The sequence below is a fragment of the Cardiocondyla obscurior genome, linkage group LG21, assembly GCF_019399895.1.
Source record: "Cardiocondyla obscurior isolate alpha-2009 linkage group LG21, Cobs3.1, whole genome shotgun sequence".
Taxonomy (NCBI): Eukaryota; Metazoa; Arthropoda; class Insecta; order Hymenoptera; family Formicidae; genus Cardiocondyla; species Cardiocondyla obscurior.
This window is the reverse complement of record NC_091884.1, coordinates 1,853,136-1,879,212: the sequence shown is the minus strand read 5'-3', so window position 1 is coordinate 1,879,212 and position 26,077 is coordinate 1,853,136. Positions and strand designations below refer to the sequence as shown.

Sequence of the window (26,077 nt, the reverse complement as noted above, 5' to 3'; positions counted from 1 at the left end):
GCTCGCGAAGATTAATTTGTTGGTATTCCGCGGAGCTAAAGTTTGTGGAAATTGCTGCATCATCGGTGTCGATGCAAGCGTCGGTGTTTCGATCGAGAAGGGCATTGAAGCTTCGAAAACACGTGTTGATAAAATCAAGAGTTAACTTAGTCAGCGTTTTAGTACACGGAGCGGAGGTCCCTATTTTGGCAAATGCCGTCAAATTTGCTGACAGGCGAGTTACCGCGAGAGGATATACATTCGTAGAGAATATAGCCGTGGCTCGGAGCAAGCCGTGTACGTAACGCCGGGAAGAAATCTTCGCGTCGCGGTATATCATGACACCTGTTTCTCTCGGGGAAAAAAATTATCGTTCCTCGCGAGGACGATCTCTTTTTTACAACAATGCCCGCGTACTCGCGAAAATTGATATCGACAGCATAAATTGAATTAGCAGCAAAGCGGGGGGGGAGTGGATGCCGGATACGTATCCCCGTGAAATACGACGCGTCAATTTATCACTGATGTGCCGTTTTGATGAAAGTATCGTTGCGGTGAATAAAAACCGCCCGAACGTGTGTTTCACAATAACAAATGAAATTGACTATACAATCGCATGGCACGTCGCATACGCAATGACGTAGTGCGCCATGTATCTTCTGTCACTTGATAACGTTGCGAAACCGGATAACGGGATAACCTACTCTCCTATTTACCAACAAAGTCATGCCTGTTCATTGTAAGTCGATCGACAGACATGTAAGCAATCGATAAATTCCGGTCGCGGCAGTTACATTGTAGCTTGATATTGCGGGGTATCTTCGCGGAGTAAACGAAATGTAATGGAAATGTCGTATAATAGTAATACAAATAATCTCCGATTTATTTCTGTGCCGAGAAAATTCTGCGCGCATCCGCGGCGTCTTCGTGAAATTGTCGCTTAAATTGACAAAACATATAAATATATGTTTAATATAAAACAAAACATAAATGTACGTACGTATTATTTAAATTAGTAAGAAAGTCTCATTTCCACCGTGCGCTAACGTCTGCGTCATTATACCTTTAGGAGTTACTGCTTCCATTACGAATCGCTTATGATCGAACGTAAACCGACGGGAACATCGATGTTACGCTTCTCATAATTAGTTACAGCCGCAAGGATTATATCCGCGAATAGGCGTCCATATCTCGTGATTATGGTAATAAAGCTGCGCCCGCCGTCATCCGCGGGCGTCCATAAAACCCGATTTAGAACCGCGATGTCCGGCGTGATTACTTTTCGAATAACCGCGCCATTCTGACACTCGTCATTACGAGACATTTCGCATGCGGAGCCGAACGACATCCGAATTGATTCCCCTTTTTTAATACCTTCTCCGTACTCCCCCTCTCTCCTCCGCCCGAGGAAACAATGTAATCTAATATCCTCGTTTAATGTCGAACATCATTTAAATCTACGCGTCATTAATCTTGGGCAGCACTAACGATAATGGAACACCTTGCAGTTACCTGATACCGAAAACGCATTAGCATCTAACGCTCGTACTTGTAGTTTGTCTTCGAAGAAGGGAGTGAAAACTCTCAGGGATGCGTTGACCGCGTTGACAAATAACACGTTTTATGAAAGTCCTTCTTTTCTCTTCTATGTATTATTCATTAACAAAAAAAGAAAAAAAAAGAATTTAAAAAAAAAACCCCGCAAGAGAATCTCACTTAGCGACATGATTGCGATATTCCTCGTTACGCTAATAAAATTTACCGTCTTCTATGCAAAAATAATATCAAACTTTCGATAAAGAATCGGGATCGTTAATTAGATATATATATATATATAATATATCTGTAAATTTCAACGGACTGATATAGCGGCGACAATAACACGAGTTTGTCGCAATTAAAGGAAATCCGAAACGTTTAGCAAGAGAGGTTATTGGTCGTTAAATAATATCGATCTCTAAAGAGACATTACGGAAATTTTCAGAGCGGAATGGACCCATTATCGACTTATCTATTTATTGAAAGGTCAATAGCTGTCTGGCTGCACATATACGCGCGGAGTAGATTGCGTTTATATCAAGTATGTGTGGTCAAAGCTTTAGCATAGGAAACGATTGCACCTCGCGTTGCGTTTCACCGCCCTCGCTGATAAGCGGCCAACAAACACGTAGGACATATATTCGTATCGTTTCCGATCGACAAAGGTGTCAAGCAGCGAGAATATATTGTATTTGTACGGTACCACGCGTGAGGGCGGCCGCATAAATGCGTGACAGCTCGCGTGGTTCAACGACATCGTGTCGACGAATGTAAATACCGGAGGAAGGCAAACGTCCCGGCATATTTTCTATCGCGTTGCAATAATTCTTATAGTCTTACGGCAATCGTTTCTGCATTATCGCCGCGATCATGCGATGCCTCGCTATTTTTATGGCGCGTTTACCTGCGAATCAAACTGACGTACTTTCACGTATGTGCTGTCTTTTCCTTGCTAACATTAATATTACAAAAAAAAAAATATTAGAGTTATAAAAAAAATTTATATAATGAATATAAAATTTATTTTAACATTTTCTTGATTAATATGTTATTTTAGTAAAATGTAAATGTACATTAAGCAAAATGATGTTAAAAAAAATCACACAAATACAAAAATAGAAAAATAATTTGAGTAAAATAAAAAAAGAAAAAGAAAAAAATTACTTTAACGTAATTATAACACGATCAGATATAATTTTGTGTGATCGATAAGTTAGCAAAATGTCTAATGACCGGTCGGAAAAAGTCTGGGGGGATTTTTAATATGTAATTTGCGTTGGTTTCCCGGCGAAAGTTTCGCGCATACGGTGAATTAATCAGACGGAAATTTCGTAATACACCCTTAACGTAAAATACATCGTCCGTATAGTAATTACGGACACACCGCAATGGAAAATATGTCGCCGACGGCTATGCGTGTAATCTAGATATACGACAGTCTCAGATAATTCTACCTGGCGATCCGTACGCGGTACAATTAATTTCTTCTTAGCGCATTTACCAGAAACATGCATAGTTGTTCCGCAATTAATTTCATCTCGTAGAAAGAGATGCCCGGTTACAGCGCGCCGTCTTTTTATTTCGTAAGCATCGTTCTAAAGAATCCGCGAGAATTTTTTTTAAACGTACCTTACTTCTACATCGTCCAATTTCAAATAATTAAAGTAACCTAAATTAACATAAAAGTTGGAATCTTAAAATTGATCTCACCGGCGCGCCGGGAAAAATTATTTCATTTTGCGCGCGTTAGATTTTTAATTTTATTCCGCGCCACGTCTGCGACTTCGATACGTAATTTTATGCGTAAATTGTGTCGTAATGTCTATATTTATAAAATTAAACTGATTGCAGCAGACTTTCTCATTGCAATTTGTAAATCAATCAATTAGTCTCCCCGCGCGCGTCGGCTAATTTCTGATTAAATTAATAAATGCAATTACTGATAACCCGCAATTATTATCGATACGCGTAACACTCGCGTGCAAAGGAGAGCCCGTCTCGAATCAGCGCGGATGGATTTAATTTACGGTCTATGGCGTTATCAGTATCGTCTCGCCTTCCGATAACCAAACCGAACGAAAAAAAAGAAATAAAGAAGAAGGGCTGTGGGAATGGATTTGCCTCGTTTGCATATCGCAGGTGCAAACCATCCGGTCGTGTATCTAGCGCGCGCGTCCGTGTCCGTCCGCGCCGTCCACGTATGCGTGCGCGGACGGAAAACATGAGAGGGATCGCCATGCGATCTCCAATAATATTGCATTACCTACGTCGCGTCGTCATCGTCGCCGGATAGTCGGCCGGCAAGGCCGAGAGCGCGAAAAGCGAGGTGAGAGAGCTTATCTCGCTGGTACATACGTGGGAAAGGCGGTTTGCCCTCAGGGGGAGGGGGGAGGATGGGAAAGGGTAGCGGGGTAGCCCCGATATTCCCGCGCTTCACGAAGGTACTCGGAAAAATATATTCTCGCCCGTGGGGACGCATCTCGCTCGGCGAATCTCTCTTTACGTGGAATCGCGCCGCGTTCGTGTCCGCGCACACGTCGCCGAACGATTGCCGCACACACGACGGGGACGGAGGTACAACGACGATTTATACAATGTCAAAAGGCGTCTCGTCTTACGTACCGCCGTATACATCGTTTCCGTTTTTCGGCGATTCGAAGTCGATCTCGGTCTCGTAAACCTGCCAAGTAGTTCGCGGATACGTAAGCAACGGGAAGAAATTTGTTCTGCGCGAGGGGCTTCTGCACGAAAACTGCTTCGTGATAAATTTCACGATGAATTTCACGCGGCGGAAGCTTCCGTGGAATTCGAATTGATGTTACTTGAAAAAAAAAAAAAGAGGGGGAAAAAAAAAGGGAAAAGTTTTGTATTCGCAGAAAATTTAAAGCCTCCCGAGAACACACGCGATACTTCTCGTAACGGTGAACACTAGGCTTCCTTTTTGCATCGATCCGCACGCCGTGTTTTAATAGTCGGAATATTCTTGACTTTCACAGTCCACTGTCGAAGCGGAATTAGTTCGTGGATGTGAGACGCGGCCCAAACCCAAAACGGTGGCGATATTAGAAACTGTAATATGTCGCTGTAGGACTGTAGACTAACACTACTACCGATGTTCGTCGCGCGCTTTCGGAAAGCATAAATTGCGATTTCCCGAGATTACCGAGGCAAGGAGGGTATGTCAATATGTTACGATCTTTCGAAGGTAGATTCGTGACCTGAGAATTTTCATAACTCGTGATTATTATTTGCGAGGGCATAATAGATATTTTTAAGCCGCGAAACAATTCTAAAAAATATATATAAAATATATATACTTCAACCCACGTATAAAAAAACAAAAAACCAAAATTTATTTAACGCATTTATGCGAAAGACGCGTTTAAAAAAAAAAGAAAAAAAAAATTCAAACATAAAATGATACTAAAAAAAAGAAAGAAAAAACGAGAGCGGAGATACGATTTTTCCAACTTTAGTCAACGCCGTTGAGACTCAAGTGCTAAATTTATCTTGCTTTTAGATCGCTTAACACTGATAGCAACCGCTTTTATAGCGAGGCACTTGTTCGGCGAGTTGTTTAAGCTAAACAGAGTGGAGGACACGTTTTCTCATTCACCGACGCGAATATCGAAGTGCGAAAGCCGTACGCTTTTTAGCCATCCCGCCCGTCCTTTCTCGCGTAACCTTCCGCCGCTCTTCTTCGCTCCGACACCGAACGGGGGAGGGAGCTGGGCGTGTAAGACGTCATTTCCGGATTTGACAGCCCCGCATAAATTACGCGCGCGTTGTATGCGCGTGTGTCGCCGAGAAAGAAGATGGGTAAGACGGGTAGTTTATTCAGGATGGGTCAGATGTACCCGCGCGGAGGGAAGAGTTACGAGACGGAAGAAGTGCATCGCGCCCTCGAATTCAGTTTTGTCCGCATTTTCGCCGCGATAAAAACCGGCGTCTTCGACAACGCGGAAGATTTCGTGATCTCGCGGGAAAATGCCTCTCATACTCGGGGAAAAAAAACTCGATTCTCTCCGCGGACGAGATGCAGGCTCGATCGCCGAAAATCATTTTTCGCGCCGGACGATATCGCGGGACGATTACGGAACCGCGTCTCTGATTAAAATAATCGATAGCTGTTTACCGGATATCGCGCGCGTGCAAGAAGTTAACGCGAACTTTAAAGAGTGTTGCAATGTATTTTATCGCCGGCTGTAAAAATATTAACGTATAATGAGCTAGTTTATTTGCTAATAACTTGGTAATCTTCTGGGGCGATAATAATTTTTCGCGTGTGAGAAAAAGATTAGACGCTCCCGGTGTAAAAATAAATGGTCTCGCGTGAGAGTATGTAATGCATACGGTGAAAAAAAAAAAGAAAAAAAAATTTATCAAGAGTAATATTTTATCTCCAAACAACGATCGACTGTTAAGCTATGCTTCATCCCGCTCGCTTTAATCTCTCGCTCCGAACGATAAAGCTCTTTCATAATTCGGTAACTCGTCTAATCCTGTAATGTTTAAACTCGACTACCCCGCGTATAAACTCGCGCTCGAAAATAAATTTTTTAATCCGAAAAAGTAAACCCCTTTTCGGGGCCACGCGCAACGTAAACGCTAAAACTATCCGTGCGCGTAAAGGCATGAAATCAACGACAGGCAAAATACGTAATTGCTGGTTTTAAAATAACAAGAGCGTCGAAAATACTCGTCGGAAAGCGCACGAATCGGGGGGGATATGAATATTTAAAAACACCTAAAGTTTCGGTAAAAATTGAAATTAAGAACATCCGAAAAGAGTTAGTAAATTTATAATTCAGAAGGGTCTTTTCTACGAGTCAGCCAAGATTCGAGAAAACCCGACCATTCGAGGCACTGCGAATTCTAAAACCGGGGACCGAAAATAACGTAGAATTTAAGGAGTCTGGAACCAGATAAATCGAGATCGCAGTTTTTAGGAAAGCCGGGAGAACGATGGCCGCACTTTGGAGGGGGGGGGGGATACTTTTAGCGAGCGCGACGGATGCGATAACTTTCGTTATATTTTTGCGGAGATAATTGTACCACCAAACTGTCTGGCGGTTGTTCACGTCGGATGAGATCGTTTAAGAGTCGACAATGCACCGCCGGTGGCTTTTCACAGGCAGACGACCAGACCGCGATACAAGAACCTCTTAGGCACCAAAAGTTTGTACTCGGGATAATAGCGCGTTTGAATAATGAGATAGATAAGTGACGTAATTTGTCATTCGTAGGAATAATCGGTTAACTCGAGTGGACGAAAAGAACTCGTTGACAACGAAAAAAACTCTAGCTTTTGTGAAAAGAGGAGACAGATGATTTGAGTAAAGCGCGAGTTATTAATATTACAGTAAAAAAAAAAAAATTATACGATAATTGTTGTAGTTTTTCTTTAATAAATATCAGCATTTACGAAGTAACGTAGAAAAAAAAAAAAAAAAGAAATTGAACTAAATAATTTCGCACACTTTGTAAATTAATTTTGACGTTATGATTTAAAAGAAATCATTATTTTCTCGGAGATACATTATCAAGAATAAAAAATATTATTTATGACTTTAAGCGCGAAAAGAGGAAAAAAAAAAAAGGTAAAGTAAGAATATCGAGGATAATCGAAAGAATTCTCGTTATTGCAGAAATCTTTGTGAAATATCACGATGAACTAAATAGATCTTGCATAAGCAGCACTGATCCGAGTACATATTTTTTTTTCTTGTTACACGCTGGATTAACTTATCTTAACAATGTAGAAAAGCATACTGAATCTTTTATCCTCTAACATTGCTACAGTTATAACGACTATAATAATTCAAGCATCGAACGCGATAAGTAATTGAAATATATGCGCAAAATGACGAATTAATATTGCAACGTTAGCGATATTACTTTTTCATATATAATTTATGTGACTATAATTATATGACAGTAAAAGCATATTGAATGTTACGTCGAATTAATCATTTTTCGTAGAAATTAAATTTCAAAATTAATAATTAAACACATAATGTAATAAATTATTGTCTTTAATTATCCACGTTGGTAACAATCTAGAATTTAAATTGGGAATAGAAATTTTGGGTTGAATTTTGCGGGTCCCTTACTTTAATTCTACCGTAGATCGTGAATTTACGACGATAATGAGTTGATATTTTAAGAGTGCGTAAGTTTCAGTTTTTATGTTAAATATCGAGTGCGAGATAGACCCGAATTAACTTCTCGCATCGCCTTTTATAGAATTTCCGATACCTAAATATGGATGCCGGCGTAACGATTCCAGGAAAGCCACCTAAATGCGCTTGGCGCGATTTCAATTTCAAAGCGGGAAAAGCTCTTTAAAGCGGTATGCCGATTCCACGCGATTAAGCTATCAAGAGACAATGCTTGCCTGTATTACTCTTGGGTGGGAAATATTTTACCCTTTTTATTGGTTTCACCCTATTAAAAGAAATTGCCCCCTTATTACTTCCATTAAAGAGATAATTGAAACTCTTAATTGCGGGTGTTACATCAAATAATTTCGAAAATTAATAATTATTTTACCATTCATTAAATTTCATTTTCTTCATACTAGAAGAAAGAAAAAAAAAATTAAAAAAAAAGAATAAAATAAAATTAAAAAAAAAATCACCAATTCCAAATTTAGAATAAAACGTTAAAAGACGTCTAAATTTAACGCCGTTCTAAAATCAGCCGTTCTAAAATTATAATTACGTTCTTATTCGCGTGACAAACGCGCTCTCTCAAATTACAGTACCCGAGTGATACAATACTCGTCAGAAAACGAGACTTTCATCGTAGACGGTGGAAAATACTTTTCTATCGTAATCACCGGTATACAAAGGAGCCAAGCCCGCTCTTATCGCGTGTCTTTTTTAAACTGCCATCACGTAGGTCTGAATAATACTTCCTTTTCGCCTAGTGGACGGCGGGCTGCACGCACGAAAAATCCTTTTTATTGCGGCAGGAGTTGCATGTCTACAAGCCTACGAGCGCGTACACGTTTCTCGCGCTACTGATTATCGCGCGACCATTACTTATTCCTTCTCTTAACCTTCTCTCTCTCTCTCTCTCTCGTCTTTTCTTAGTTATACCCAGTTTCGAAAAAAAGAAAAAATAAAAAAAAAGAAAACCCGCGACAACCTTTATAGAGTCGTTGAGTAGCGCAAGAAAAAACTGCATCGCAAAAGTGGGCGTTTCTAATTAAAAACGATCGTAACATAGTCCGATCGATATAAAACTTTTTCTCCAACACAATTCCGATTGCAATTTCACGTGGCTTTTATTTCTTGCTGAAAGAAACTATGCGAGCGTTGTTTTTCTAAAGATTTTTCAACTCGCGCGTGTCGTTACATTGAAACATCAATTAATTATAATGATATCTTTATAATAATTATAATTGGGTGATGCACGGTGGACGGCGTGTTTGCCGGTTCACTTACATTTGTTGTCTTCAGGTTAGGGTGGATTACAGGTTATGTTATCTTATTTTTCGTCCTTCCATCCATCCTTCCTTCCTTCCTTCTTTCCGTCCTTCCGTTGTTCCTTTAGTCCTTCCGTGGCAGCGTCCTGGGTAATCCTTACGTGTCGTAGCACGTCAAATCACCACGCACTATATTACACTGCTCTGCTTTTTTTATTTAAATCACAATCACTGACACTATCGCCGACACAATCACTCGAGATACGAACGACCGATAGAACGACGGTAATTTATCGCGGCGATTATTTACGATTTAAATTAAGAAGCGCGACGAGCGATCATTGTCTAAATTAGCAGTCTCGATATTCCTTGCGTTGCTCACGTCCTCCGGGTCTTCGTCGAGTCGTCCTCAAAGATCGAAACACGAAACTGGAACGAATGATGCCAAAAAGTTGCGAACAAGCGGCGAATGAGACGGGCCGCGGTATAAAGCGAAGCAGGTTGAGAACCACGGCCGCGACGAAGAAGACGGGCGAGGTGCGGATCCCGCGCTCCGACAATGGCGGTCGCCGGAACCCGCTGAACGTCGTTGTAGGAGATGGCGGGTGAAGCGAGTTGGTACCGCTGGACGCGCGACGATCTTCAGGCCGGACGTTTCGCGCGCTCCGCTGGCTCCATAACCTTGTCGTTCCGAGGCAATTTTTCGGGAGTCCAAAACGAGGTAAAACGGCGAGTGGAATGGCAGCCGAGTATATAAAATGATCGCCCGCTTCCGGGCCGACGTCGTCGGCACTAATTCGCACGCGACAATGTCCTATCCGCGAAAAAGAATACGCGAAATCGCGGAGCGATTATCAATACGTCCTCGCGACCGGTGCTCCGCGACTAGACTAAGATGGCCGTTGGAGATTTCGGCCCTTGGAGAGAAAGAGAGAACCGAGTAAAAAGAGCGAGACGGTAGATAGCGTCGACCGTCGTTTGCTCGCTGTCCTTTTCGCACGGATTTCTCGGAATCGCCGAGCTCGGCGCCGAGTTAGTCTGTTTACATTTTTTTTATGCGTTCGCAGAGAGAGAGTGTCCGAAGCTTCTCTTTTCTAAAGCAAAAAACCTGCAACGCTCGAGTGTTTATTCGCTATTCCGAGCTCAATCATCGCGTTCGAGCTCCGAAATCTTCGCCGTCAAAATACTCTTCTTCGATCAAGTCCCGAAAAAAATAATCTCGACGTCGCAAAAAAGCGACAAGAATAAACAGCTGATTAACACGTAACGCCAATTAATTAAAATAAAAAAGAATATCATTAACCGGAATTAAAGATTCACTCGGAACGGAAATAAATCACTCTGCGAAGGGAAATCCAAGACTTTCACGTTCATCCGTTATTATATTTTTATTCCTTTGGTTTCTGTTGGCGGAAAAAAAAAAAGAATAATACGTCCAGGAGTTTTGCGTTCATTAAAAATTTTCTTCGCGTAAATTATTCAACGGAACAAACGACGGGGAATACAATGAAAAAGAAAAGCGTTGTAAATAATTTGCTCAAAATTCAAGATTCCCATCTTATTGTTAGCCGGAAAAAGGGAATTATATGCCAAGCCCGGTAAACAGCAGCGAAGACGTACATCCTTTTCTAATTCCAAGTTTCCGCTGTATCTACATACCGCGCGTTTCGCGTTGACGATTACGCATGCCTACGCTCAAGGTATGGAAACAATTTCATGGATTTCAGTGAAGAATGCAGACACGCATGTGCATGATTACGAACACGATTAGGACGCGCATATAATTATTACTGTCGCACATTACGGAATGCGTTTTTCTTTGAATATCTTTTTTTTTTTTTTGTACACGAATTGTTACGTTTGTTGCGTTAATAATAATAATGACGATCGAATCGCAATTAATATTTTTCGGTCACCTCGTTCGCCACGGAAATCGTGTCGAAAATTTACGAGAATGCAATGTTATTTAATTTACCTTATTTAACAAAAAATATTACGCTTCGGGCGGCACGAAATTTTTCATTAGCTTCATTAGTTTGCTGTTATGTCTTGCGGTGTAATGGCTTTTGCATTCGTCTGCTGTTTAATTAATGTAACATTTTCAAAATTATGTCACGCTTAGACGAGAAAGTGATGATTAGCGTGATGTTTAATAATTCGTTACAAATACAGAGTTACTTGTTTCATTTTTTTTCTTTTTTTTGCAGAAAAAAAAAGTAACTGTACTACCGCAGCATTTTAAAATAGTAAAAAAATTTTTTTTTTATTTAAATCTCGCTTTTTTTTCTACGCGAATGCTATGAAAAAGTAATAACAATATACATTAATAAAATATTTCGCACACGAACCGTCTAAACAAAGAAACAGGAAAACTAGAAATCCCTTAAAAATTTATTTCACTCCGTCGCTTTTGTAGCGATGTGACATGCATGTGGAGTTGTCCAATACATACGTTTTCCCACTTACTAAAATATCCCGTTCGTCATTTTCAAGAATCCTCTGCCTCCTACGCTTCGTTCCTTTATTAGTCGACCAACTAAAAAACTCATTTTTTAATAACGTTGTTCAAGCGTATTTGCTTCCCTTGCCATTACCGTCGCGCTCTTTTTCTTTTTTTATTTTTCCCTCCACTTTCTTTTTCTTTTGTATCGCATCCCTACAACGTTTCTTTTCTCGCCGCTGACCAAGCGAGACCGCATTCACTTTTCCTTTTTCTGACGCGGCTTAAATGCGGCGCATTGATGAAAATCCTCACTTTAGACGCCGCACGCCCGCACCTTAACGAGCAGCAGACTGGAAAATGCTTGACGCTATTTTTGCGCACGTACCGCATCTTCCGCACGTTTCCATATTTCCGCCGTCCAGGCTTTCTTTCGCGCTTCGGGGTTTTCCTTTTTCTCTAACCGCTAATGACTCGCACGATGCTCGTACGTGTGTACACAGCGCGCACGCATGGGTTCAGAATGAACGAGCGATTCTCGTTGCACTTGAAGACTCACTGAGTAACGCCGAGAATTTTAATTAGAGACACTCGGCGCGTTCGCGTATAACAGGTGTCCGTTAAAAGCTCTCGACGCACATGTACATCCGCGTTTCTCACCTCCGTCCCACGTTTCTTTATCGATGAAAAGTAATCTTATCTGCTAACGAAATACCAGATCTCGTTCAAGCGAGCGCGTCACGCGACGATATCGTTTATAGACGTCTGATTAGTTTTTAAAGAGATAACAATGTGAAGTCTGAAGAAGGTAACGTAATCGAATCAAGTACAGTTTGCCGCTCGAAGTAGTTTCTTTTTTCAAGTCTGTTTTAATTTTCTGAGTTTTAGTTTTTTTTTTTTAAAAGTTAAAAATATGGCAAACTATGAATATTTAACATTTTAAGAGAGTGTTGCTTCGCGACTTACTTTCGTTTTTTTTTCTTCTTTTTTTTTTTTTTTCTGTATACATGATATTTTCATTTTCGTACTTTTGCTTCTCCGTTTCGCTTGGAAATTCGATGTTTGATGTGCACACGGGCTTATGCGCAAACCGGTAAACTGGCAAGATGATTTCGCGCGCTAAAAAGGATTTCTCTCAAGACGAATATATATCCGCCTACGACCGCGCGGCAAGGTATTTTTCTTAGAGAAGTAAACGGGAGAGAATAAAATTTTTAGCTGCGGGTTTTCTGTTTCGCTCCTCTATCTGCAACTGTTTTCCGGGATTATCCGCGACGTTATGCCCGACGTTATACATACATGCCGGCACATCTTTACCTGGAATACCTTATTTCCTGCCGGCTCCTTTTTCGCGTGTCGTCGCATTCATCACGCGAAAAGAATTATCTACCTAGCACCAACATTTATTCAGTGCGTCTTATTATTATTCTAATATACATATTTTTAAAAGCAACCACGCCAAGCGGCTTTAGAAAATATTTCTCGCAACCTTACCGATGTAATACTTTTCAGAGATTACGTAGAAGAATTTCGTAGCTTTCGTTGAATCAATGAACACCCTTAAATTAGAATAATCACGTGAGCGTTAAACGATTGGTATTAAAAACTAAAGAAGAAAAAGAAAAAAAGGTAAATGAAAAGGCGGTATGAAATAATAAGCATAATTTGCACTCTATCTTAGAATAATTGGTGAGGAAGTAATTATCAGAAGATTGCTCACGATATCGCTTCTCTCAGATGATTAATACTTTATGAACTTAATGCGCCCTAATGCGACCTGTACCGCGGAATGTAAATTCAAGCGTTAACTTTTCGAGCGCCTCATTCAAATTTCATCTGCGATTAACGTTAAGGAGCTTTTACGTTAAAAGCACTGCACTCGCGCGAGGAAATATCTTCTTACTGACTTTTTCCAATTTTCCACGACATGTAAATGCACATATAAAAGTACTAAAAAAAAAAAAAAAAAAAGAAAGAAGAAGAAAAAAAAAACGCGAAAGTCCATTACAAATTATTATATGTAATTGCATTGTGATCTGGAATTATTGATGCCTTTATCACGAACGGCTGAAAGAGCATTCCCGCAGACTTCCGTGCCAATCAAAAGTGAAAGCTTCATTCACTCCGTCCGATATAAGCGGCATTCCATAATTTCAGAAAATTTGAAAGGCCTTTATGAACCGCGGTCGAACTATTGTAATGCCCCCCCGTCGTTCAATATACCGAAAGAGCCACCATCCTCGCACTTTTTAACGATACAACGCGCCTAGGAATTTATCAACCTCCGCATCTGCTTACGTTGTGCCATTCACCCGACGAAAATATACCTTCTATATCAAATCTGATCTACGAAGCTCCGATCGTTATTACCGACATCCTCTCGCTTGTCTTTCTCGCGCCGTGAAGGAATTAATATTTCTTTACGAATAATAAAACGAACTTTATTTAGATCGGTACAACTGTCGATATATCTCGCGCTCGAGCCACCGTTTTAGCAACGTGGAAAAACGTTTTATATGATTGTTATCAGTGTACGTATTTTGAATGATTAAACAAAAACAATGTTGACAACGTTACCTTGCTCTTTTTTTTTTTTTTTTTTTTACAAACAAGAGCCATTCAATAAACGAACGTTTATTTTTGCGCGATAAATTTTCAGTCGTTTTGTATACATTTAAAATAAGAGAAGCGCGTTATAAAAGTAGCGTGCACGGTTGTCTTAAAGAGGAAAGAAAAGGCTCTTATTCCACTCACCTTTATCGAGCGACCTGGCCAAGAGGATTGTCGGCAGAATCAAGAAGACCATGTACCACGAGAGCCGGTCCCGCATCCTCGCGAGGTTCCAAGTCCTCCTGAAAGAATAAAAAAACATCCGATTAATATTTCACGTTTCGACTAACGACGCTTCCTTGCCCACCTTTGCCGTACAGGTGCGCGTACTGGGAAACGTAAAACTTTGTTCGCGCGAGGAGAACTTCGTTTATCATGTACCAAAAAGTCGGCCGCCACCGTGAATAACACGGAGAAACTCAACGGAGAAAATAAGATTTTCATGTCTCTACTGATGTGCGTAGAAACGTATACCGTGTAACGTAGTTTATCCGGCGAAACAAGTTTCGCTCTGGCATTGACATGCTTATCGAATTGACCGAAATTTTTCTCCCGCGCTGTTTATTTCTCATAATAGCGCTTCTTGTTAAAAACGTCCCTCTAATCGTAATAATCAGCGACATATGACCTGATATCAATTCCTCTTTTTCTCGTTATCTTTCCCTCGGCTGCTATCATTATTGTATTTGCAATATAGAATAATGCAATATAGTCTGCGATTAATATTGTAAAATCAATAATAGAAAACAAAAATTAAAAAAAAAAAATATATATATAAAAATTATATTTGACAGTATAAGCGATTTATAAAATTAAAGCTGACGGATAATAATGCAATTTAATCGATTGATATGACGCGCGGATATAAAACGTTAAATTAAAAACTCCGATGTGATATTTACGTCGGGAATACGCGCGGGGATTTCAGCGAAGCGCACGCGGGGATGTATTATTCGCTTTCAGCTCATTGAAAGTTGCGCAGCGCGAAAAATATCCGCGCGTCCCTCGGTGTTTGCTCTGGCACGTGCAACGCAGCGGTTTGCAGTTGTTCGGGTAGGACGCATTAGATCTCTCGACGGGCGTGATACTGCACGCTTTTCGAAGCGCAAAAACAATTTCGGAGCAACGCGGGGTCGTGCCCGGTCGGTGCCCGCCAGCGAGAAGCTCGGCGTTGCGTCGTGCTTGCACGAACGATAAATTTACGCCACCGAACGTGGCGAAAATGAGGGACGTACCGCCGTGAGAAAAGTACGGAACGGAAAATTGCTGACGCGACGCCGCTAATTCCGCGCAGTTCGTAACGGGGAAATGTGTCGTTGACACCTCGATTTTCGTGGAAAATTTTCTTGGCACCCGACGTCCACGAAGTAATTCAAAATTTCTCCCAAACGATAGACGTCCCGTAAATTTTCCTCAACATGGACATTGAAATTTTAAATAAGATCTACCGCCTTTCGTTCCGATGTCGAAATAAGCGCCGGTGCTCCTCACTCGCGAAATTAAAGCGTCGTATAGAAATATTACCAAACTTTTTCCTCCGCTGCTTACTCTCACATGGAGTTCGTTATTTTAATACATGAGAAAAATATATTAATTAAAAATTGGTTAGTTTTATTATTTTGTAAAAGAAAAATTTCAGATTGAGATTTTGCATAAGAAAAAATTAAACATTAACACAAGAATTAAAAAAATTTTTTAACAAACAAGAAAGCAGGACTAACGAATATTATATACATTAATCAATTCAGATTATATAACACTGTGCTTTTCAAAGAAAATTAACAACCTGATACGTTATATTCTATAACGAACGGACGAATTACACTCGCGGTAGGTAGCTCTCGCGTAATACTCCTATTTGTCCGACAGTTGCGTAACGCGTAATCACAAGATCACGTGTCGATTAAATGTACAGGGAATTAACGGAGTCCAGAAAAATACGTTCTTCCTTTGCCGTTAACCCAACGACTAATTACAGCCGTTCGGTTAATTAGACTCGACTGTAACGAGGGCTATGGCGTCAATACGGAAAAATAAGATAACCGCGTACGAGAAATGAGGAAAAGCGAAAAATTAAACAGCTTCACGACCGTGATTACATACACGCGCATCGACGTGTACCGTTTATGCATTTTTTTTTTTCCTCTTTTTTTTTTTTGCTCGACGTAAACTGAGCGAGTTATAATTAATGCTCAATCAAACGCGGCTATTTGCCACGTCGCTATCACGACGAGTGATAGCGGCGGGCGAATAAAATATTTACATCTCTCGCAATTTGTATACGACACGATATGTAATAAAGCAATTTAAACTTCGTACAAATAAAAAAATGCAAATGTAGAAACATAAATTACACAACTTTTAAATAACATTTGCATCTCTTTCATACCATTTTCAATTTTTAAAATGTATATATTCAGAATTTATCTAATATTTATTCGTGCAACATTTTTGTGCTTCTTGTTTGAAAATCAGACTTTGTTTGCGACAGTTTTATAAAAAACTTTAAATAAACTCGCCGAAATTTTCGATTTTCAAGCAATCAGAATCAATCTCGGTAGCAATTATTATTTGTATTAAATCCAATTTGGATTAAATAACTGCAAATATTGCTGACAGCGTTAATAAAAAATAAAAAATAAAAAATTCTGTATTTACTTCGTTTATCTATCTATAACAGAAACGTTATTGTATAATAATAATAGCACTGACAACTTAACTATTACAAATACGTGAATATATACATATCCTGTTTAAAAAAGCAGTCTAGTAATTAAAAAAAAAAAAAAAAGAGAGAGAGACGAGAATAAATGTTAGTTGTCAAGGTTTTGAAATTCGGTATCGGTTTAATTTGCAATTAATATCCAGCATATAAAATTTTTTTATAACGCGTTAAATTGTGTAGAAGCGAGAAAAAGAGACAGAGACACGGGTAGGTAGCCGGGGGGGAAGGGGGACGGAGCGAGCAGCGAGCGCGAGCCTACGTGCCTCGCGTTACGTACGTTCCCCCACCACTCCCACACTCGCTCTGTCCTTCTCAAGCGGTCGAACGATACGTACGTACGCAGCACGTGCTCCGTACATATTAAATATCCACGCATAATCGGCGGACCAGGGGCACGTAATCAGGCGTTAACTACCTTCTCGCATTAACTATGCGTACGGGCGACTACATCTTTTTAACACAAAGTAAGTAAAAACCTCGTATGTGCGTATGTTACATTCGCGTCTCTTTGCCGTGAACGAAGCGTCGGCAAGGACAGTCGGGCTCGAGGGAAAAGGGTTTAGATCGACGAGTTCGCGATAGATTCGGGAGATATTTATTCGTAGTGTGAGAATGCGTGGACTGAAAATCTGTGTTACAGTATTTTTATGGCTGCGTAGTGACCGAGAGCAGAGGTCGGTCACGCACGCGGCGTATACATCTCGCGCGGTGATCACGTGAAACTTAGGTATGTGCCGACCGGTCGGCTGCCGTATTAAATATATTAACTAATGCGAACAGACCTTCGGGATTGATAACGTGGGCGTGTAGGATATCTGTGTCGCACGGAATAGTTGTAATTAATTGTAACGCAGTACGCTTAATTTTCCTAATCTTTACTAATCAAATAAAACCATTTTTGTTTCAGAGGAAAATTAAAGGAAGACTTTCGTTGAAGAAGCACCACCCTGACATTCTTATTGAAGTGGCCATTTCTGAGAGGAGGAGGAGAGCCTAGGAAAGGCATCTTGCATCGGCGGAGCAACCCACTGGTAAGGATTAATTTTTTATATTCTTGCTGTTTAAAGAATATATTTAATTTATTTAAAAAAAATAATTTTTTATAAATTTATTATTTAAAAATTAATTTTGTTTTATTAAATTGAAAAATCAGAGGCGCGTATAATCTTTTTTTTTTTTCTAAATAATTATTGAAATCTCTACAATTTAATTTTTTTCATTTATTTGTTACAGATCATCTTACCAACACTCCGCCGCTGCATATCTATCTGTGAGTCGCCTGCATGTATTTTATAAAACTTATATAGAAGTAAGCATTTCGGGTGGGAAATCATTTTTATATTATCCGCGACAGAATTATATTAGAATGTAATACAAAATAAATATTAAATAAAATAAAATAATAATATACCGCGCCGGTAATCCCCAAAATAATAAAAACTTTTAAAACGATACAGGAAAATAAAAAAACAAATTTTAATTTATTCATATACTTTGTCTTAATTTCAGTTTCATATATCAATATAAATTCCATACATTCGTGTGGAATTTAAATTGATATTATTACAGCTCAGCACTTCTTTGGATTTTTATCTGAGCGAAATGAGAATTTTGCTTAGATAAAAATCCGAAGGAGAAAAATCTCGCACGTCGAAACTTAATGAATACGAACCGCGGCCGGTTCGTCGGTCGCTTCGGGAACTCCGCAAAGTATTCGCGCGTCTTTCTATCACATAAAAATTTTTTAACGGGAGTGCCATGGACTATCGTGCGATGGTGTTCAATTAAAAATTAATTTTTGCGACGGTAATTTATCGGGCGCGTTCGCGAGTTACTTGTGCGCGGAAGGATGACTCGACACGTCCCATCTGAGAGGATGAGCAGGCCCGGGAGGTATCCTGCATCGGCGGAGCAACTATTAGGTGAATATACATTTTTTTAAATAAAATATTAAATAAAAACTTTTGCCCTTTTTTTTTATTAATTTTATGAACTGAATTTCATGTCTACATTAATATTTTTCTTTATGTTACAGCCACCGCCTGAATTCTACAACTCCGCTGATGCTCATGCAGATTGGTGAGTCGCATGATTTTTTTTTCCGTAGTTCGTATTTTTCCGTAGTTCGTGTAATTCGGGTCCCTTAAAAAACAGCGCGCGCATCGCTTCTTCTAATAATAAAAATATGAGTATGTACATCACATTCAATTGTACATCACATTGCATTTTATTTTGAATACATTAAATTTAATATTAAATCATTATTACATAAATATTAAATCCACATCGCGTAAATATAAAAAAAAAAAAATCACGAATTCGTACGAGCGTGCGATAAACGAATAAATTGTTATTCCACGCAATTAAGCGTTCCGGAGAACACGTGCAGGGTCCGAATTTTACCGTTTTAGAGATCTACGCTTTTCGACAAAAGTTTCGACATTTTCGAATTCCAGATGGTCTTAACGTTCCCCAGTTCGTGATTTTCCCCACAGAAATCCTACTTAACGTCCGCTCAGATCGTTGACACGCTCACTCTTGGAATTATCTTTACGCCTGGGAAATTCGCACGGCGCGACCGGCAATTTTACTTGCGTTTAGAGCGGCGCTTTCAATTTAAACTCGTGGTTCGGGAAAAAGTTTTCGCGAGAGCTAACTGGGATAGTCTGGGAGGAGTATTCACTGGAGGTCGCGCACCGTGAAAAAGTTCGCGGGCTTTTGCGCGGTGCGAGTGCCACTCGCGATTGAACCGGCCAGAAATTATTGTGAGCGCACCTATAAACGGTCTCCTGAGTGAAATCTTGTTTAATGGAATAATAGATCACGGTTTGGAGTATTAACGCTGTGTCAATATTTGCGAACATAACTAACGCTCGTTTGTTGACGCGTGGATACGAGCCTCAATGATAATTCGCGCGATTTGCGTCTGATTCTTGCGGCGAGTGGGCGCCGACCGGTGCGTTTAATCTTGCCGGGTGTTTGCCGAACAATTATGAGCCGATTGACAGATGCGTATCGCTCCGCGGAATACCTCCGGTATTTCCTTAATCCAAAGGCAATATTCGAAGTGTCGCTACAAATCTGCGGGATTATACTTGGGCGCTAAAGTAAGCTAAAGTTAACGCAAACATGAATTAAAGAAAAAAAATTCGTACTGTCGATACAGATCTTTTTCCCTTCGAAAATATTCCATAGAAAAAACAAAAAAAAATATATTACAGTAGTTAAAAATACGATCTATATTTTAAAACAGAATAATTTTCAATACGGCAATAGTTTATAATTTTTATTTCCTTTTATTTTATTTTTTTTTATTTTATTTTTTTTATTTTATTTTTTAATGTCTGAATAAATACTGAAACCGTTTGTTTCTCCGATGATCATTGGCGTGTACTGCGAGGCGCTATGCCATGGATTGTAGATAGTCGCGAAATACCCATTGTAACTTTTAATTAATTAAGAGATAAGTCGAAAGTGAACTCCGGGCGAGCGCGAAGGCCGGAGAGGGGGGGGAGGCAGGGGTATTCGTAACAGCATAGAATTTATTGTCCGAGTTAGAGAATTCTGGTCGCGCTACTTATTTATCGAGCTAGTGCTTTATATACTTTTGTTCGCTGTTGAACCTCCTCCTCCACCGTTTTCGTTTAAAGTTTTCGGATCGCAAACTTCTCCCGGGAAGCGACGGGAGTCATTGGCGCGTTCCCCCTTTGCAAAAGTAAATTCTTTGCGAATTATCGTTCTGTAAATATCCGAAGGCGGCGACCTGTTACCGGCGTTACGTGTGTCGCAAAGTGTTCCCGCGCCGTAAAGCACTCGCCCATCGACACGCTAATGGTATTCCCTTTTTATCCGGTAAATGTTTACTCCCCCAAAGCCTCTCGGTTGGCCATTGCGCTAATGGAGGCGGCAAATTCTCGCTAGGCAAGACCCCCTTTTGACCCGCTCCCGTCTTACGTCAAGAATCGGACAAGCGGCAGAGTCGCGCGATATCCATGCGCCGCAGTGGCGTCGGGCAGATTTTCCGAAATCACGTTCCCGCGGCTTGTGTCGCGGGCGTATTCGTGTCGGCGATCGGCTTAACGTTGTTTCGGGATTCACAAACGTTGCTCTTTAATTTTATTTCGACGTATAAAAGGGGAAACTTGGCACGCGCCGCTTGTTCCATTTTCAACAATTCTGCAAATCAGACAGATTCGGCCATTCGCTTTTACCCTAGCAGCAAACTTTTCCGCTTGGGAGTTTGCATCAATTATACGCTTTTGTTCCACCAAAGTACCTTAAACCCCTTTTGCTAGCTACGCAAGCTCGAGTATTTTATTTGAATATTTATTCCTCCATCTCTCTCGAGACCTTATCTTTTCACAGTTATATTTAAACAATACACACGTAATAAAGTAGAGCAGAATTTGTTTTGCCAAATAGAAATAGCTTTAGCAATTTCGAAATTAAAAAAAAACACAAGCTGGTTGTTGTCGCAATTTTTAATGAATAGCGGTCGAGTCTCTTTATTTTAAATAGATCTCTTAAACAGTTTGCGCTAGTTCCCTCGTGCTTTTAATAAGAATAAAATAAATCAAGTTTGATACGAGTAGAATTTACACTATTCCAATTAAGCACGTTCTGCCGTTGCTGGGTTATTTAGTTAGCAAGTAGAAATCAAAGTTCGAAAAAGTGCATTAGGTGATAAATCATATAAACGACAGACATTAATAATACAAATCTATATTTCAAGAAGTTGAAAATTTTCATTTTCGCAAGGAAACTTTCGTGTTCAATAACTCGTGTCCCGTATTTGAGGACTTTTTAATCAAGGAACTTTTCAAAGGGCTTTTAATCAGTTCCTGAGGGCGTCTGCTTTGGTAAGCTTTTCCGGCAAAAACAAGAAAACAATCTACAACTTGCTTTCCCCTTTCTGCTTCTAATCCAACGAGCATTGATCGTTAATACTTTTATGCTTTCATTTACTTTTAATCCGAAATTCTTGATTTTCTCCAAATTGCGCTTTAAACGTTTTAGAAAATTTTAAGCAATTAAATTGAAGATTTAACTTTGTAAAAACTATCTATTTTTATATTTAATAATTGCTTAGAAAAATAAAAAAAAAAAAATTACGTTTATTAATTTTTTAAATTAACGTACTTTTAATTAAAAATATAATATTAAATAAAAAATTTTACGGAAAAAAATATCTTAATTAGGCGCAAATATAAATTAGGTACGTTGAACTTTCACGCGATTCCTCAAGACGTCTTTCTAATATACGTACATACAATTTCGAGTAAGAAAACTTTATTTCAACAATTCAAATTATATTATTTCGCGGAAGAATCCTCAGCCGTTAAGGATTCTTTGTGCAGATGAGCTAAAAGATTACCGAAATGGAAGGCAATGTCCGTTTGTTGGCGTTTCATCCCGCGGGTAACGAAGGTGTGTTTCTCGTTAAGAGAAAAACGAGCTCCGGCCGAGATTGTCGGGACGGCGTCATTATTTCGTTGCCGTCTTCTCTCCGCGCCCGCGGTGGAAATGAAAAGATCTCCGAGATAATCTCGCGTGCACGCCCAAATCCCACGGCACATATTTACCCACCTACCCTACGTCGCGCGGACCGAGTCAAACGTCTACCAGCGACAGCGTGCATTAATTCGCGTTGCGGATTCCGCGTCTTTCGGTAACACAAAACCACCGGGGGGAAACCCGTAGAAGATGGCAAGTCTATCGCGACTCGCGCCGGCTTCGAAACCAAGTTTAACAAAGAGCGACAAAGAAGCTGAACAAGTAGCCCGCTACTTGACTCGCCCTTTCCGCCGGCTGGCTTCGCGGCATTCGCGATGGAACGGCGAGTTTACGCGAATCCGTCGAGGGGGGTGAAACAAGTCAAATAACAAGTTATGTATTTCCAACGAAACGTAACAAGAAAAGTATGCAAGTAACTTGCAACTTGACTTGTTTCCTTTGCCGCGTATATTTGTGCCGCAACGGTCGAGACGTAATGAAATATCAGAGTGAGATAAGAAAGAGTAAAAAGATAATTTACGCATGGGACAATAAATTAGGTATTAATATATTAAAAAAAATTTTTTTTAATTAATAAAACGGCTTTCTGGACTTTTAATCGAATCGAATCGCTGCGATTATTTGTAATAAACAAAATCGCGACAATTTTATTGTTCTATTTTTTTTTTAAATAATGTTTACACTGGTATATATTATGCCTCATATTTTTTAAATAGTATTTTTTACAAATCTTGTTACATTTTATCTTACATTATATTACGACGTGGCTCTAAGGAGAAAAAAAAGATGAAACATTGCGCGATGCTCGAGGGATGAGATAGAAAGAACAGAAGTAATCTTATCCCCAACTTTAATTCCACTCAGAATTGTAGCTAATTATACTAATTTTAGAAAGGGCACCGTTAGATAGAACCGGGAAGGGGGAGGGGGGAATGTGAGAGCGAGCGAGTTATAAAAGAGAAAACGAAAAAGATAAAAAGTAAAAGGCAGACTCGCTGGAGGCTGATCGAAACGCCTCTTTGACTAGAGCTTGCGGCTCGAAGTTAAGCTCGGAAAAGTCTCTTAATCGTGCTCATCGGGGGATTGAATAACGACGTGAAAAGTTTTCCGAACGCGCGAGCCAGGGGCTGCTTCTTCGACTGCGGTGACGACATGTGGAACTAATTATTATCAGTGTCAAATCACTAATCAAAGAGTACAAAGATCATTAAAAAAAAAAATTTATTTCCAAGCTATTTCAATAAAATTGTTTAATTTTAATTCGATTAATTAAACAAGCGCGTACTTACATTTTCTTTTTTTTTTTTCTTTCGTCAAGCTGCATTTTTTTTTCTTTAAGAAATGCATTCGGAGATACATAAAAGTATACGAAATAATTAATTAAGATCACGTTACTGCCGTGCGAAGAAGCAAAACGCGACTAATAGAGAAGGCGATTGAAAAATACAAAAAAATACTGCGAAATCCGAGAAGGTAACGAAATATTTTTCCTGTCCCTTCCATCCCCGGGGATCGTTACTCCTCAATTTCCGCGGAATATCTTTCTTCCTTTGCTGCCGTTCTTCGCTTTCTTTCTATCCTTTGTATTCGATTCGAGACGACCTCAATCTCGCGGGTGGATCGGTCTTGTAACCGTCGCACAGAGCTGCCGCTCTAAGAAATTATTCTCTATTACGATAATGAGTGGTGAGCGGGAGAAACACAAGAGAGGGAAAATGAAGGAGGTAGAGAGAAGAAGGAGCTGAAAGAAAGTTGGAAACTAAAGACAACGTCTCTGATTCAGATCGCAGTCGAACGGATAATCGCGAAATTAAAGATCAATAGCGCGCGGCGCCTTAACATCTCGCCTATCGAGGCGATTACAAATGATCGACGATTCCCTCGGGATAACGTCAAATTTCCTTTTTAGAATTCCACACCGCAGTACGATGTAATTAAAAAAAAAAGAAAAGAAAAAAAGACACCGTTTGAAGGAAAAATTTAATGTCATTATTGAGAAATCAGTGACGTTGCGGAATAAAAAAATTCACGAGCAACGCGATATATTTAACATATTCCCGGTCCTGCCAACTATCTGAGAATTCAGCACTTTTGTTAAATTTACGCCACAGAATTTAATTTCTTTCCGAGAAATATGGATGGTATGCCGATACTACGGAGCGCATTAAAAGTTAGGTGAAACCTTTTCGTATTCATTTCCATGAATTTTTTACCTCCTGTTCATCCTTGTCATAATTCCTAATTACTGCAGTGGAAAGTTTCAAACACGTTAAACGTCAGAGAAATATCGCTTTAAAGGTATTAGAAAAGTAGCGCGAGTTGATCAAAATTTATATCAAAATTATTAATCGTACGAAATATTATTACGATCCAATTATACATCGATCTCGTAAGTAATCGATGTTTAATTTTAGCATCTTCATCTTTCTACGTGCAATATTTATGCTGCCGCGCAAAAATATACCGGTTAATAATATCATTAGAAGATAATAGACGCGGTGAGTTGCGAATGGGGAATCGGAGCGACAAAATGGTAGCGTAAGAACGAAGAAGATCCACTCACGAAGGGTAACCTTCCCACGTTTCTTACTCTATGACTTCCTTCCTTCCTGGCGTCGATTGCGCCCTTCCGCCATTACGTTCTATTCCGATGAACGTCGACGCCCACCATTTATTTAATTAATTCCATGCGATGTCCTCCCGTTCGTCCTTCGACGGGATCGGGAGAAAAAAAGAAGGGAAAAAAAAAAAGAAAAAAAATAAACCGTGACATCTATCTCGCAGATACGAGGGCAGAATTCATGAGCGAGATGAGCTTCGGTGCCCTGGTTACTCTTACTTGTTAACCCACACGTAGAACGAAATTCATTGAGGATTCATCGAGAATGCCTAGTTAAAGTATCGTCTGAACAACATTTGATTCCTACGCTCGAAAATGCTTTAATTAAATTTGTTATTTAATGAAAGCACTTCGTAAATCGGCTAAATTTAATTAACAAGCGGGAATATTATTACATACACGGTATATTTAAAATAATAAAATTTTTAATTGATATACCGCATAATTCCTAGACGGTTATTAAAATTTTTAACTAAAATTAGAAAGGCAGGGAAAAAAAAAATTTTTAATTGAAAGGAGATTAATAAAAAATAAGGTGACACGACATGCTGTCATCCGAAGACACAAGGCTTGTTCTACTTTCGCTTGGAAGAAATTATCGGTTTACCGAGAACGAAGCAGGGCTATTTGTATCTCTCCTTAGAATATAGCGTCATAGTAGAAATCATTTAACATAATTATTAAAAAAAAAAAGCCACGCGATATTTAATCGAGTAATAAATAACATTAATATTCGCCCGTCGCGTCTCTTTTTGAACACGCCGGTGCGGCAGATTCTGCGACAACTTCCGTGAGGATAATACGTCACGCGTTCGGTATCCTCTCAGACGGTGCACACCTGTGCCTACATTTGCGCGATAGAAGCGCGACGTTGTCTCGATAGAATTAACGCGACGATCAAAGGGCTAAACTAATCTCGAGCCCGTTGTGCGGCGGCGTTACGGCGCTCCTCCGCCGTTTCCGCGAAGCACGAGGAGTCGTCTGACGGTCTCTGATAAATGTTACACGTGCTCGCCCGGGAAGCGAGTGATTTCCCAACAAAGGGGATGGTTTTTCACACGGGGAGGGCGACGAGCGTTCGCGCGCGGCATTCAATATAATCCGCACCCGGAAACGCGCGCGCGACTGCGGCCTGCGGAGGGACGTGACGCTTTAACCGAATGCTGCACCTCGGTAATGCGGCGCTTCAGCAGTCGCGTAACCGGTATGCAGATAAAT

General features: G+C 39.9%; 1 protein-coding gene and 1 long non-coding RNA gene across 4 annotated transcripts in view; one reads left to right on the top strand and one right to left on the bottom strand.

Moving 5' to 3' along the window:
- Positions 1–18,274, top strand: part of LOC139110701 (uncharacterized) — a 53,526-nt gene extending 35,252 nt beyond the window's left edge. Inside the window, exons 3-4 of the long non-coding RNA XR_011547035.1 lie at positions 17,633–17,756; positions 17,959–18,274. This is a non-coding gene — a long non-coding RNA (uncharacterized lncRNA). The remainder of the gene's footprint in view (positions 1–17,632; positions 17,757–17,958) is intronic.
- The window catches only part of Dpr12 (defective proboscis extension response 12), a 229,186-nt gene that overhangs the window by 109,604 nt on the left and 93,505 nt on the right, over positions 1–26,077 (bottom strand). The window contains exons 1-2 of one of the 3 annotated variants that reach the window (XM_070670643.1): positions 15,787–16,207; positions 14,145–14,242 (exon numbers count right to left, since the gene is read on the bottom strand). In XM_070670643.1, coding sequence (XP_070526744.1) covers positions 14,145–14,220 — 76 coding nt within the window. In that variant the 5' untranslated portion in view covers positions 14,221–14,242; positions 15,787–16,207. Of the gene's footprint in view, positions 1–14,144; positions 14,243–14,307; positions 14,716–15,786; positions 16,208–26,077 lie in introns of those variants that run through there. The other 2 variants (XM_070670641.1, XM_070670642.1) reach the window with 2 other exon arrangements.